This window comes from Sorex araneus, chromosome 6, assembly GCF_027595985.1.
Source record: "Sorex araneus isolate mSorAra2 chromosome 6, mSorAra2.pri, whole genome shotgun sequence".
Classification (NCBI taxonomy): Eukaryota; Metazoa; Chordata; class Mammalia; order Eulipotyphla; family Soricidae; genus Sorex; species Sorex araneus.
In genome coordinates, this window is record NC_073307.1 from 97,389,657 (window position 1) to 97,402,860 (window position 13,204).

The 13,204-nt window shown below is 52.0% G+C and overlaps 1 protein-coding gene and 1 non-coding gene across 2 annotated transcripts; one reads left to right on the forward strand and one right to left on the reverse strand.

Moving 5' to 3' along the window:
- The first annotated feature begins 1,316 nt into the window (after positions 1–1,316).
- WBP2NL (WBP2 N-terminal like) lies at positions 1,317–10,347 on the forward strand. The gene is made up of 6 exons (XM_055143629.1): positions 1,317–1,520; positions 1,929–2,070; positions 2,415–2,507; positions 6,674–6,728; positions 10,062–10,225; positions 10,307–10,347. Exons 1-6 carry the CDS (start codon positions 1,317–1,319, stop codon positions 10,345–10,347), a joined length of 699 nt encoding a protein of 232 aa, XP_054999604.1.
- A 2,457-nt stretch (positions 10,348–12,804) lies between these two features.
- Positions 12,805–12,911, reverse strand: LOC129406177 (U6 spliceosomal RNA). Its single transcript, XR_008630840.1, has one exon. It is a non-coding gene; the product is annotated as a U6 spliceosomal RNA (small nuclear RNA).
- Between the last annotated feature and the right edge of the window lie 293 nt (positions 12,912–13,204).

Here is a 13,204-nt window from a genome sequence, read left to right on the forward strand (position 1 = left end):
GGGGTGGGCAGGGAGGAGGCGGTCACAAGGAGGACACAAGGAGCCCGCATCAGAGGATTCTGGGGTGCTCTGTGTCCCTTACATTTATCCCCTCACTTCTTTTTTTTTTTTTTTTTTTTTTTGCTTTTTTGGGTCACACCTGGCAATGCACAGGGGTTATTCCTGGCTCTGCACTCAGGAATCACCCCTGGCCGTGCTCAGGGGACCATATGGGATGCTGGGATTTGAACCTGGGTCGGCCGCGTGCAAGGCAAACGCCCTACCCGCTGTGCTATCTCTCCAGCCTCTTATCCCCTCACTTCTTCCCTCACTTCCCTCATGCTTTCATTCCTCTCATGCTTTATACTTAACACTGTAGCACTGTCGTCCTATTGTTCATCGATTTGCTCGAGCGGGCACCAGTAACGTCTCCATTGTGAGACTTGTTGTTACTGTTTTTGGCATATCGAATGCACCATGGGTAGTTTGCCAGGCTCGCCGTGTGGGTGGGATACTCTCAGTAGCTTGCCGGTCTCTTCGAGAGGGATGGAGGAATCAAACCCGGGTCGGCTGCATGCGAGGCAAACGCCCTACCTGCTGTGCTATGGCTCCAGCCCATACTTCATACTTACCACACAAAAAGGATAAGAGTGACTAAGCGTGGCCCGGGTCCGTGGTAGACCACTTTCTGGAGTGAGAACCTGAGTTTTGGACAAAGAAAAAGGGAGGGTGGGGGAGAGGAGAAAGAGAGATGAGCACATTGCAACCATAAAAATAGATGTGCAGGGCCAGAGCGATAGCACAGCAGGTAGGGCGTTGGCCTTGCACACGGCCGACCTGGGTTCAATCCCCAGCATCCCATATGGTTCCCCGAGTACTTCCAGGAGTAATCCCAGAGTGCAGAGCCAGGAGTAACCCCTGTGCATCGCTGGGTGTGACCCAAAAAGCAAAAAAAAAAAAAAAAAAAAAAAGTAGATATGCAAAAAAACCCATAATTTTCTAATGAAGGAAGGAAAGAATTCGGTGAAAAGGAGGGAGGAGAGGGGGCTGGAGTGATAGCACAGCAGGTAGGGCTCTTGCCTTGCACTCGGCCAACCCGGGTTCGATTCCCAGCATCCTATATGGTCCCCTGAGCACCTCCAGGGGTAATTCCTGAGTGCAGAGCCAGGAGTGACCCCTGTGCATCGCCGGGTGTGACCCAATAAGCAAAAAAAAAAAAAAAAAAGGAGGGAGGAGGGAGGAGAGTACGTGGGTGGTGGGGGAGGAAGGTGATTCCCGTCTCTATTTTAGTGAGACGCAGTGGCGTTGGCAGCAGCAAGCTCAGGAGTGTCGCGGGCATGGCAGCAGCGGCCAGTGACTTGGCAAGCCCTTCCCAGGCCATGTGTCCTCCGAGGCACCTAACTTGCCCGCTCTCTGCCTTCCTTCTCTGCAGCGTCCTGAGGCAGAGAGACAATGTGGACCTGTCCTTCCCGAGACACCCGGAGACAGCCCCGCTCTTTAATGGTACAAAGAAGGGCACGTTGTATCTCACTTCACACCGGGTAACTCCTGCTTCGAGCTGACGAACTCTACATTCGCTTTCCTGGAAATGGGGGGAGAATCGGTTTGTTTGGAGGCTGCCGCTGGAGGTGCTCAGGGCTGGTTCTCCGGGCTCAGTGCTCAGGGATCAGTGCTCAGGGATCACTCCTGGCTGCACGCCAGGAGCCATCCGGGGTGCCGGGGAAGGAACCTGGGTTGGCCCCATACAAGGCGAGAGTCCTACCTGCTGTACTTGGGCCCTCCGTGGGGGTGGGGTGGGATTTAAATGTGGAATTTTGAAGTGGAAATGTTGAGCAGTGGAAGAACATGGGGATGGTTAGCTCAGGAGTCCCTACGGCCTGGGCCTTGGAGTCACCCCTGGACGTCTCAGGACAGACTGCACCACTGCTCCAGTTTCTTTCCTGTCATAGGTAATTTTCGTGACTTCCCACTCCATCACGGACCCCCTGCATTCGTTTATGATGCCGTTTCATCTGATAAGTAACTGCACTTTGGAACAGCCGATCCTTTCCCCCAACTACATTCAAGGAGAGATCCAGGCAGCTCCGGATGGTAAGTGCCTATTTTTTTTTTTTTTTTTGCTTTTTGGATCACACCCGGCAATGTGCAGGGGTTACTCCTGGCTCATGCACTCAGGAATTACTCCTGGTGGTGCTCGGGGGACCCTATGGGATGCTGGGAATTGAATCCGCTTCGGCCGGGTGCAAGGCAAATGCCCTCCCCGATGTGCTATTGCTCCAGCCCCGGTAAGTGCCTGTTTCCGAGGTATATACCCGCTTTGCCATTCAGATGTAGCTCATGTTTCTACTCCCACAGAAGCTGCCCGGCCTCTCTGGGGAGTGTCCCCGGGGCCCGCTGCCAGCTTCTCAGTGAGTGTGTGCCTGTTTTTCCTCCAGGTGGCTGGGAAGGCAAAGCTACCTTCAAGTTATCCTTCCCCAGTGGAGGTGCCATTGAATTTGCCCAGTGGCTAATGAAGGCTTCCTCTGCCGGTGAGCGAGACCTATGGGAGCCTGGCGGGGGTGGTGCAAGGTGGTGGGGGGGGGGGTTGCTGAAAAGATACAGCAACGGTTTGCCCGATCGCCTTGCATGCCGCTGACTTTGGTTTAATCTCTGACACTGTGTATGGTTCCCTGAGCATCCCCAGGACTGATCCCCAAGCACAGAGCCAGGAGTAAGCCCAGAGCCTACTGGTTGGGGGGCGGGGGTGGCCCCCCAAACAAAGACAGCAAGTATTCTGGCCGTTTGAGATCTGTGGCATAGAAGTAGGACTGTGAGCCTGTCCAGATTTTTCTGCCCGCCGTGGTCAGCCAGTTGATACTGGTGCCTGTCTCAGAGGTATTTTCTGTGCCTGCTTACTGCGTGCCCACACAGTAGGCGAGGGGGAGGCGGACTACTCGGCACCTCCCCCATGGGAAGGAGCGTGCAGTGTTGTGGGAATTTCCAGAAACCCGAGTGACTGAGTCCACCCTCCGTCCATTTGCAGCCGGGGTTCCCAAACCCTTGTGGCCTACCACCCGCTTTTCAGAAACAAAATGACTTAGTGCTCCCCTAGGAATCCGGCTCCTTTAAGTGGGTTGACAGATAGCGCCCCCCAGCGGTAGGAAGCTGCTCCTGCCCGCCTCGGTCATGTCAATGCCCTCTGGGGGACACTGTTTGGGTGGTCTCCCAGACCCGTGAGGAGCCCGAAGTAGTCCTCTCTCTCTCTCTCTCTCTCTCTCTCTCTCTCTCTCTCTCTCTCTCTCTCTCTCTCTCTCTCTCTCTCTCTCTCTCTGCCCTCTGGCTACACTCTGGTTTGTTCCTCTCTCCCTCTGGCCTTCCTCCTCCAGCGCCAATCTTGTGGAAATGAACACTAATAGAGGAGTTGGCCAATCTGTTGTCGTATGTTACGGCCTGTGTCATAGGCATGGGCCAAGGGCTGACAACGCAGTGAAGTTCCTAACTTAGAAGACTGACTGCGGGGCTGGAGCGATAGCACAGCGGGGAGGGCGTTTGCCTTGCGTGTGACCAACCCGGGTTCAATTCCCAGCATCTCATAGGGTCCCCTGAGCACTGACAGGAGTAATTCCTGAGTGCAGAGCCAGGAGGAACCCCTGTGCATTGCCGGGTATGACCCAAAAAGAAAAAAAAAAAAGATTGACTGCCTCGTGATGCTGGAAGCCAGGGTCAGAGGCCAAGTGGGCTCCATCCTCATTCTACCTAACAGTCATCGAACTCCGAAGCATCCAAGTCCTTTTTTCTTTTTGGCTTTTTTTTAGGTTCACACCCAGCAATGCTCAGGGGTTACTCCTGGCTCTGCACTCAGGAGTTACTCCTGGCAGTGCTCAGGGGACCCTATGGGATGCTGGGAATTGAACCCGGGTCGGCCGCATGCAAGGCAAATGCCTTCCCCGCTGTGCTACCACTCCAGTCCCACATCCAAATCCTTTTTACCTGTGTCAGTTTCATCTTCATGAAAACCTTACGACGTGGTACTATCATCTGTAATTTATGACGAGGGAAACTGAGTCTGTGATAGTTCTATAATTTCCTGGCACTATTCTGTTAGCAAGTGATAAAGCTGGAATTTGAAGTTTTCTGGGGGTGGGGGTGGGGGCTACACCCAACAATGCCCAGGCCTTGCTTATTTCTTTAACCTCCTGTTATCTGGACTCAGCCCTTAAAAAAAAATTTTTTTTTTGAAAGCCAGAAAGTGCAGATGTTAAGGCACTTGCTTTGCATCAGACTGACCCTAATTCAAATCCTCGGCACACTTAGGTCCCCAGGGCACTACCCAGGACTGATCCCTGAGCACAGAGCCAAGGGTAAACTGAGCACAGCTACGTGTGGCCCCAAACAAGAATCACTTATGGGTCTATTGTTTTGTAGTATTTCCCTTAATCTTAGTTTATTTATTTACTATTTATTTTTTTTGTTTTTTTGGGTCACACCCGGCGATGCACAGGGGTTCCTCCTGGCTCATGCACTCAGGAATCACTCCTGGCGGTGCTCGGGGGACCATATGGGATGCTGGGATTTGAACCCGGGTCGGCCGCGTGCAAGGCAAACGCCCTACCCGCTGTGCTATTGCTCCAGCCCCAATCTTAGTTTATTTCCTCATGATTATATTCAGGTCATGCTTTTGGCAGAAGTAGCATATAAGCGAATGATTCTCTTGAGATTCTCTACAGATAGATTCTCGTGAGCTCACACTTTTAACCCTGGCACCAGAGGGGTGGGAGAGGCCAGTGCAGCTCGGAGCTCCTAAAATGAAGTGCTCTGGAGACTGATTTATCATCTCCATCACGCAGCTCCTCTGCGGAGCACGGGAGGGATGGGTTCGTGCAGTGAATTACGGATGGCGTTTCCGAGGGCCTCTCTACCTAAGGGGTTTGGAGTAGGGACCCAGCAATGCAGGCGGAGGAGGAGCTGGCTCTGGGGCAGGAGGGGAGCCAAGTGGGTTTATGGTCCCCGGAGTCAGAGGAGGAGGCTCGGACCACTACCGGGCAGTCATCTGTGTCGGCTGCTGCAGACACACATGGGGGATGTGGACTGAAAACGAGTGTGACGGCTGAAGTCTGCGCTAGGTGTTGAGTGAGGTTGCAGTGAAACACTGGCAAAGACAGATGGCGGAAGGGCCCAGGAGAGGAAGTAGAGGCATGAGAAATGCTTCTACCACTCTGGTAATCGCGTGCCAAACTGGAAGTCCAGGTCTTCGTGGCCCAAGCAGAAGCCGTGAAGAGTTGAAGTCCGAGGGGTATGGCACAGGGTCCTGGCATTCAGAGGGAGTAGAGCTGTGGGCACCCAGGCCGGGGCACTTGGGGTCTCTTCCCTCGTACGTTTGGCCTCACCGCTGTCAGGGGCACATGCCTTACCCTTCAGATCATGGGGCGAGCGTCAGATAGCACCAAGGATCCTCTCGTTGTTAAGAGCTGCTTTTCGGGCCTGGGGGATGGTGCACGGGGCTGGAAGGGGTGATTTGCATATAGGCGCCTCAGACTGGGTCCTTGGCACCTTGGGGTCTTCCGGGCACTGCCAAATATGGAATAATAATATTATTCTCATCAGATTTTTTTTGGCCTGCCACGCTAGGGTGAGAGTCCCAGGAGTTGGACAATCTCTTGGAAAGGATTTAGGCCACTCAGAGAAATGTGGTCCAGTGGGTGGTAATTCTCGGCTTTCTGATTATATCCCAGTTTCGGGGTCTCCCCAGGGAGCATTAGGGCTCACAAAGTAGGTGTCAGTGAGGCCTTTAGAATGAACTCATCATTGTGTTAACTCATCAAAGTGTCCACCGCTGCCTTTGTCAAACTCACAGCCCAGTGAGAGCCATAGAAGAAACAAGCAAACATACGGGTGAACACAAGCATTACTCTAGGGGAGTGTCCTGAGGGCCACCAATCAGATATTAGAAGGGGGTAAGGAGTAAGGAGGACGTTAGATTCAAGAGAATAGGGGCTGGAGTGATAGCACAGTGGGTAGGGGCTTTGCCTTGCATGCGGCCGATCCAGGTTCAATCCCCGGCATCCCATATGGTTCCTTGAGCACCACCAGGAGTGATTCCTGAGTGCAGAGCCAGGAGTAACCCCCGAGCATTGCTAGGCATGACTCCCCCCAAAAAAAAAGGTTCATAGATAACTGTAAAAAATAATGAAACAAATGTCCTCCAATTTATCCGAGTTTTAAGAGAGAAGATATTAGTGTTTCTATAAAAGCCAGTCAATCGGTGAGAGTCCTTGCAGACCCCTTTTAAGTTTAACTTTGCCTGTAATTACTAATTATTCTTTGCAAGGATTTCGAGATGAGGCGATTACCCTGGATTATTACCCACCTAATGTTGTCACAGGTTCCCTGTAAAGAGGGGTGAAGAGAGAGAAAGGTTGGCAGGTGCTTTCCCGTTTCACACTGTGCATCCGGCCAACTTGAGGGAATTGTTCCCTAGAGTTCTTTTCTGATACCTGTTGTAGATTTAAGCTCTGCCCGGTCCTGAAGAAGCCAAGTAAATAAGCTGCGTGGGCCTCAAGTAGCACACAGCTGTGGACAGGGCTGTGCCGCTGTATTAGCTGAAGTCCTGGTGAACGCGTGTTCGGTGATGGCGACTTCTCTGAGTTGGTGGATAGCAGCTGTCATCTGACAGTGGGATTCGGGAGTCACACTGGTATCCACTTTGACTTCTCAGCTGCCAGAGGAACCCCACTGAGGATGGTCCATTACTGGATCGGCCATCCAGGATTGTACGTGATTGTTGAGCAGACATGCAGGACACTCCCGCAGGACCCGTCCTCTGCAGGTAATGTCTGGCGGACAGCCGGGAAAATCAGCCAGGGGCTCTTGATTTACATGGCTGAAACTTTACTTGCAACTCTTCGGGGGGGAAAAGCAGAAAGAATAAACCTTAAATACATGTCTCCCCAATCAGTTTTCAACAAGGAGAATTGCTGGAGTTTTGTTTGGGGGCCACACCCGGCAATGTTCAGGGGTTACTCCCGACTCTACACTCAGGAATTACTCTGGGGAGGTGCTCAGGGGACCATGTGGGATATCGGGGATCAAACCCAGGTTGGCCATGTGCAATCAGCGCTCTCCCCACTACACTACCTTTTCAGCCCCCCGGGATTGCTGTTTTCACTCACTGTTGTCTTCTAATCTATAAACTTGGAAATTCTATTGGCTCAGGTCTTTAAATGACTCATATTTAACAGTTTACAGTGCTGAAACCTTTCACCTTGTAGTGAACTTTCTGCCTACAAAGGTGAAAGACTTGAGCACTTTTTATTTCCCTAGGTACTTTTTTAGGTTACTGTAAATGAAATTATTCTCTCAGTTTCCTTTTGCTTTTTGATTGATTGGTTCTTGGGCCACACCTAAGTGGTGCTTAGGGACCACTCTCAGCTCAGTGCTTGAGGTGGTTGGCGGGACATGTAGTACCAGGGATCAGGCATGGGTTTCTGCATGCAGAGCACCTAGTCCAGTTCTGAGAGCTCTCTGCCTAGTTCACAGAACAACTTTACACTTACCTATCTACCTGGGCTCAGTTATTTATTCACAGTGTGAAACTTTACGTTGGGAGGTGGAGAGATAGTACAGCGGCGAGGGCGTTTGCCTTGCGTGTGATTGACCCAGGGTCAATCCTTGACATCCTGTATGTGCCTTGAACACTGTCAAGAGTGATCCCTGAGTTTAGCGCCAGGAGAAAACCCTGAACACCACTGGATATGGCTCAAAAACAAACAAAACGTACATTGAGGATATCGTTAAGGAAATAGGTACAATTCATTGTTTATCAAGTCGTTAATAGGTAATTTATAATAATAGTATTAGCAATATTAATTGGAAATGGTAGCTTCTCCGGCAGGGAAATTAAGTAGAAATTAGTAGCGTGACTCATAGAAAACAGGGAACAGCTTTTAATTTCTGAAATACAATTCACAATAAATACATTTTATGATGCCAAGTAAAATGATCTAGGTAAGAATTGTAGAAGGCAGCGCTAGAGAGTACAGTGGGTAGGGCATTTGCCTTGCATGCAGCCGACCCGGGTTTGATCCCTGGCATCCCATATGGTCCCCCAGCACCACCAGTGATTCCTGAGTGCAGAGCCAGGAGTAAGCCCTGAGCAACACCCAGTGTGGCCCAAAACCACAAACAAACAAAACAGAAAGAAGAAATCTTGGAAGGTGAGGTCAAAGAGACAGTCAGGTACTTCCCTTGCATTTGACCAACTTCTGTTCAAATCCTTGGCACCACATATGGTCCCCTGAGCACCAAGCCAGGAATAGCCTTTGAACACTGCAGGTTGTTACCCCAAAACCCAAAATTTGTAGAAGGGTTTAAGAGATAACAGAGGGGATTAAGGTGTTTTCCCTGCCTCCAGCCACCCCCACTCAGCCCCTAGCATCATGTATGGTTCCCTGAGCACCCGCAGGAGTACCCTCTGAGTGCAGAGGCAGGAGTATGAGCCCCTCAGGGTGTGGTCCTTCCCCCCCCCCCAAATTGTAGGGAAGAGATGTGGTGGGAAGAAAGGGTAGAGGGATCATTTGGGCTTTTTTTTTGTGATTTGTTTTATTTGGGGGGAGGCAGTTTGGGTCATACCTGCAGTGCTCAGGGGCTACCCCCAGCTCTGTGCTTGGGGTTGTCCACGGCGGTGCTCAGGGATCGTGCAGTCCCGGGGATCGAGGCCAGGCAGACTGCATGCGATGCATGTGCTCAGCCCTGTGAGCTGTCTCTCCTGCCCCAGACAGGGCTCTTTATGATAGTGGGATGCTGAAAGAACATTGGTGGTGGAATTTCTGTGGATATATAACACCATCCCCTAGGATCCTGTAATATTATAAAACAAGGGCAAGTCTAAGTAATTTTTTTTTTGTCTGGGGTTTATTTTTGTGGTGTTTTGCCAGTTGACTTGCTTTTGCTATTTATATTCTACATATGAAAAGCAGCCATCCACTGCCTTTCACTTCCTGATTTGCTTCAGTTGACATGGCCACCTCAAGTTCCATTCATGTTACTCACCTTTTTATGAGAGCCAAACAGTATTCCATTAAGTCTGCGGAGTACAACTTCTTGATCTGATCATCCACTGATGGGCAGTTGGACTGATTCCATCTTTCGGAGCTTGTCTTACTTTTTTCATAAAACAAATTTTAAGAGGTAAAGAATATATATCTTTGGGCTGGAGCAATAGCATAGCGGGTAGGGCATTTGCCTTGCATGCAGCCGATCCGGGTTCGATTCCTGAGTGCAGAGCCAGGAGTAACCCCTGTGCATAGCCAGGTGTGACCCAAAAAGCAAATATATATCTTTGCACAAATAATGAATACTGGGTTGTTTTCATGATACTTTTAATCCCTCCACAACAGGCAGCGATAAAGCCTTCAGCTGGGTGACTGAAAGCTCACGTTCATGTTTGTCTGAATGCTGAATGCTTCAACATTATTTTCTCCTTCCTGCGTGTTCTTGGTTACCATCTACAAAAATGACTGGCAAAAAATTTTTTTCCTTCAGGACCATAGAGATAGTACAGTGGGTAGGACGCTTGCCTGGCACTCGGCCAACCTGGGTTCCATCCCCAGCATCCCATATGGTCCCCTGAGCCACCAGGAGTGATCCCTGAGTGTGGAACCTGTAGTAAAGGAGCCTGTAGTAACCGCAGTGTATCTCCGGAAGTGGCTCAAGGGGCTGGAGCCATAGCACAGCGGGTAGGGCATTTGCCTTGCATGCAGCTGACCCGGGTTCAATCCCCAGCATCCCATACGGTCCCCTGAGCACCGCCAGGAGTAATTCCTGAGTGCAGAGCCAGGAGTAACCCCCTGTGCATCACCAGGTGTGACCCAAAAAGCAAAACAAAAACAAAAATAAAAAAAAACAGAAGTGGCTCAAAAACAAAAAAATAAAAAACAAAAATGTTTTTTCTTCTTAGTAGACCCAGCTTATTCCTACGGACACCCACCACCAGGATACGGACCCGCGCCCCAGAGCTACAGGCCCGCACTTCCGCCATATGGGCCCCCACCTCCGCCATACGGGCCCCCACCTCCGAGATATGGGCCCCCACCTCTGCCATACAGGCCTCCATATTCACCCAATGGGCCCCCACCTCCGCCACATGGGCCCCCACCTCCGCCACATGGGCCCCCGCCTCTGCCATACGGGCCCCCACTTCCGCCATACGGGCCCCCACCTCCGCCATACGGGCCCCCACCTCTGCCACATGGGCCCCCACCTCTGCCACGTGCGCCCCCACCTCTGCCATATGGGCCCCCCTTGGAAAGAAGTGGAGCCCCAGCCCCCAGGTCTGAATCACCGCCTGCAGGAGATGACCCGCCTTCTCGCCAGGGCACCGGGAATCAGTAACCCGCACCCCCAGCCTGCCGGGCTGTTCTTCCTTCCACCGTACCCCAGGCTTGTTCTCAGTAAACTGTGAAGAGTCATAAAGCAAACGTGGCTCCTTGATGAGGAGGACTCAGGTACTCGGGAAAACCTGTGCAGGGGGGTGGCTGCCGTCTCCGAAGGGGCGGTCTCTGAGGCAGGTGCTTTCTTTCCAGGCTTGGCTTTAGGGTCAGCTTCTGATTTGGTGGACTAAAGGAGAAGTAGGATTATTTGGTTGCGTGCGTGCGTGTGTGTGTGTGGGGGAGGGGTACAGGGGATAGAACCCAGGGCCTCACACATACGAGGCAGGTACTCTACCACGGAGTCAAACCCTGCCCAACTCTCCTATCTTTCAAACCAGCCAGAAGTTCTTTTTTTTTTTTTTTTTTTGCTTTTTTGGGTCACACCTGGCGATGCACAGGGGTTACTCCTGGCTTTGCACTCAGGAATCACCCCTGGCGTTGCTCAGGGGACCATATGGGATGCTGGGAATCGAACCTGGGTCGGCCGCTTGCAAGGCAAACGCCCTACCCGCTGTGCTATCACTCCAGCCCCACCAGCCAGAAGTTCTTCTGAGAAGCGTCTCCCCAAGCCCCCTGTAAGCATTTTTTCCCTCGTGCTGACCGTGTGTTGTGTTCTCAATGAAGCCCGGCACCAGTTCCGTCAGGACTGTGCGCTCCTCCTTCTGCCCCGTGAGGCCCTGTGAGAGAGAGAGGCTGCCTCTCCTCATGGGCCTCCACACGCCTCACAGATGCAAGTGGATGTCTGGTAAACTTCTATTGTGTGAACAGAGACAGAAAAATGTGTTTTCTGACGTGTTGCACACACACACACACACACACCACTGAGTTTAGGTGATCAGCTGCAGAATCAGTTTTGCCTGGGAGGATTAGACATTAAAATGTCAAGTTTCGGGGCTGGAGCAATAAATAGCACAGCAGGTAGGGCGTTTTCTTTCCAGGCTTGCACGTGGCCGACCCGGGTTCGATTCCCAGCATCCCATATGGTCCCCTGAGCACCGCCAGGGGTGGCTCCTGAGTGCAGAGCCAGTAGTAACCCCTGTGCATCACCGGGTGTGATCCAAAAAGCAAAAAAAAAAAAAAAAAAAAAGTCAAGTTTCAGGGGCCGGAGCATAGTACAGTGGGGAGGGCATTTGCCTCACATGCTGCTGACCCAGGTTTGATCCCTGGCATCCCATATGGTCCACCGAGCACCGCCAGGAGTAATTCCTGAGCTCAGAGCCAGGAGTAACCCTGAGCATGGCTGGGTGTGGCCCCACCCTGCAAAAAAACATTGTCTCCGAGAATGCTGTCACCTCCTGGTTGAGCTGAACAATCACGAGAGCAAAACTCCGTTTCACATCTTCCAACCCAGAGCCATGGATTATGTGTTTCCTGTTTGCCAATGTCACCACCATAGAGCTCGGCTGGTGCTGACAGGCCCGAGATGTGACCTGACAGGCCGTACACCAGCTAGCACGTGCTCGTCCACTCTCCATCATCCCCACTGCGGTGGGTGCTGTCCTCGTCTTCCTTCAGCAGCAGAGCCCGGGGGAGCTTGGTCACCTCAGGACCAAGCCTCCGCATGAGCCAGTCCCGTGCGCTGAGGTGTCCGAGCGCCCCAGGAGTCCGCCCACACTTCAGTTCCCGTCCCCAGCTTTGCGGGGCCGCCCTGTGCCAGCCCTCTGCTCAAGTGGCCGGACTGCCCGAGAGATGACCCTGTGCGGCTGTCCGCCTTGACCCCCCTCTGCCCTCTGGGATGGAGCCCCTTCTCCCCGCTGGCCCGCTCGGAGGGTCCCTCTCCCTGGGCCTGGCCACCGGTGAGTATGGAAACTTTTAGCTTGAGCTTCTGTGGACCCAATCCTGAGGGTGGGAAAGAGAGGGAGGGGGCGGGAGAGAGAGCGAAAGGGAGAGAAGAAAGAGAGAAAGAGAATCCTCACTCCCGACGAAGGTCAGGTCTGCCTAGGGTTTCGGTGGTCCTGTGGGTCACTTGCTTGCTTGTGCGACTGTTTCTGCCTGTGAGGGCTCCTTTTCAGCCAGGTGGGATACTGACTGGGCCCCCCAAATAAAATGATGGGATACCATCTGGTTCAGACTCGGGGGTGTGTATTTTTAAATGTGAAAAACAAACTTTATCTGGTGTGTATTTTTAAATGTGAAAAACGCAAACTTTACCTTAGCTTTTTTTTTTGGGGGGGGTCACACTTGGCAATGCACAGTGGTCACTCCTGGCTTTGCACTCAGGAATTACCCCTGGCCGTGCTCAGGGGACCATATGGGATGCTGGGAATCAAACCTGGGTCGGCCGTGTGCAAGGCAAACGCCCTACCCGATGTGCTATCGCTCCAGCCCCCTATCTTAGTATTTTTTTTTTTTTGAGTTTTGTACCTCATTGCAAGACTGAAGCAACTATGAAAACTTTATTTTTTTTTAATTAATAGTTTAAAAATATGAATGCTTCACGAATTTGCGTGTCATCCTTGCGCAGGGGCCATGCTAATCTTCTCTGTATCGTTCCAATTTTAGTATATGTGCTGCCGAAGCGAGCACTATCTTAGCATTTTTGTTATCATTTGGATGCCACACCGGGCTGTGCTCAGGGCTCACTCCTGGCTCTGTGCTCAGGGCTCACTCCTGGCTCTGTGCTCAGGGCTCTCTCCTGGCTCTGTGCTCAGGGATCACTCCTGGCTCTGTGCTCAGGGATCACTCCTGGCTCTGTGCTCAGGGCTCACTCCTGGCAGCGCTCAGGACCATGTGAGTGGCCAGGGATGGGGCTGGAGTTGACCACGTGCAAGGCAGCTGCTTGACACCGGTGCTCTCTGTCTCTCCAGCCTGAAGAAGCA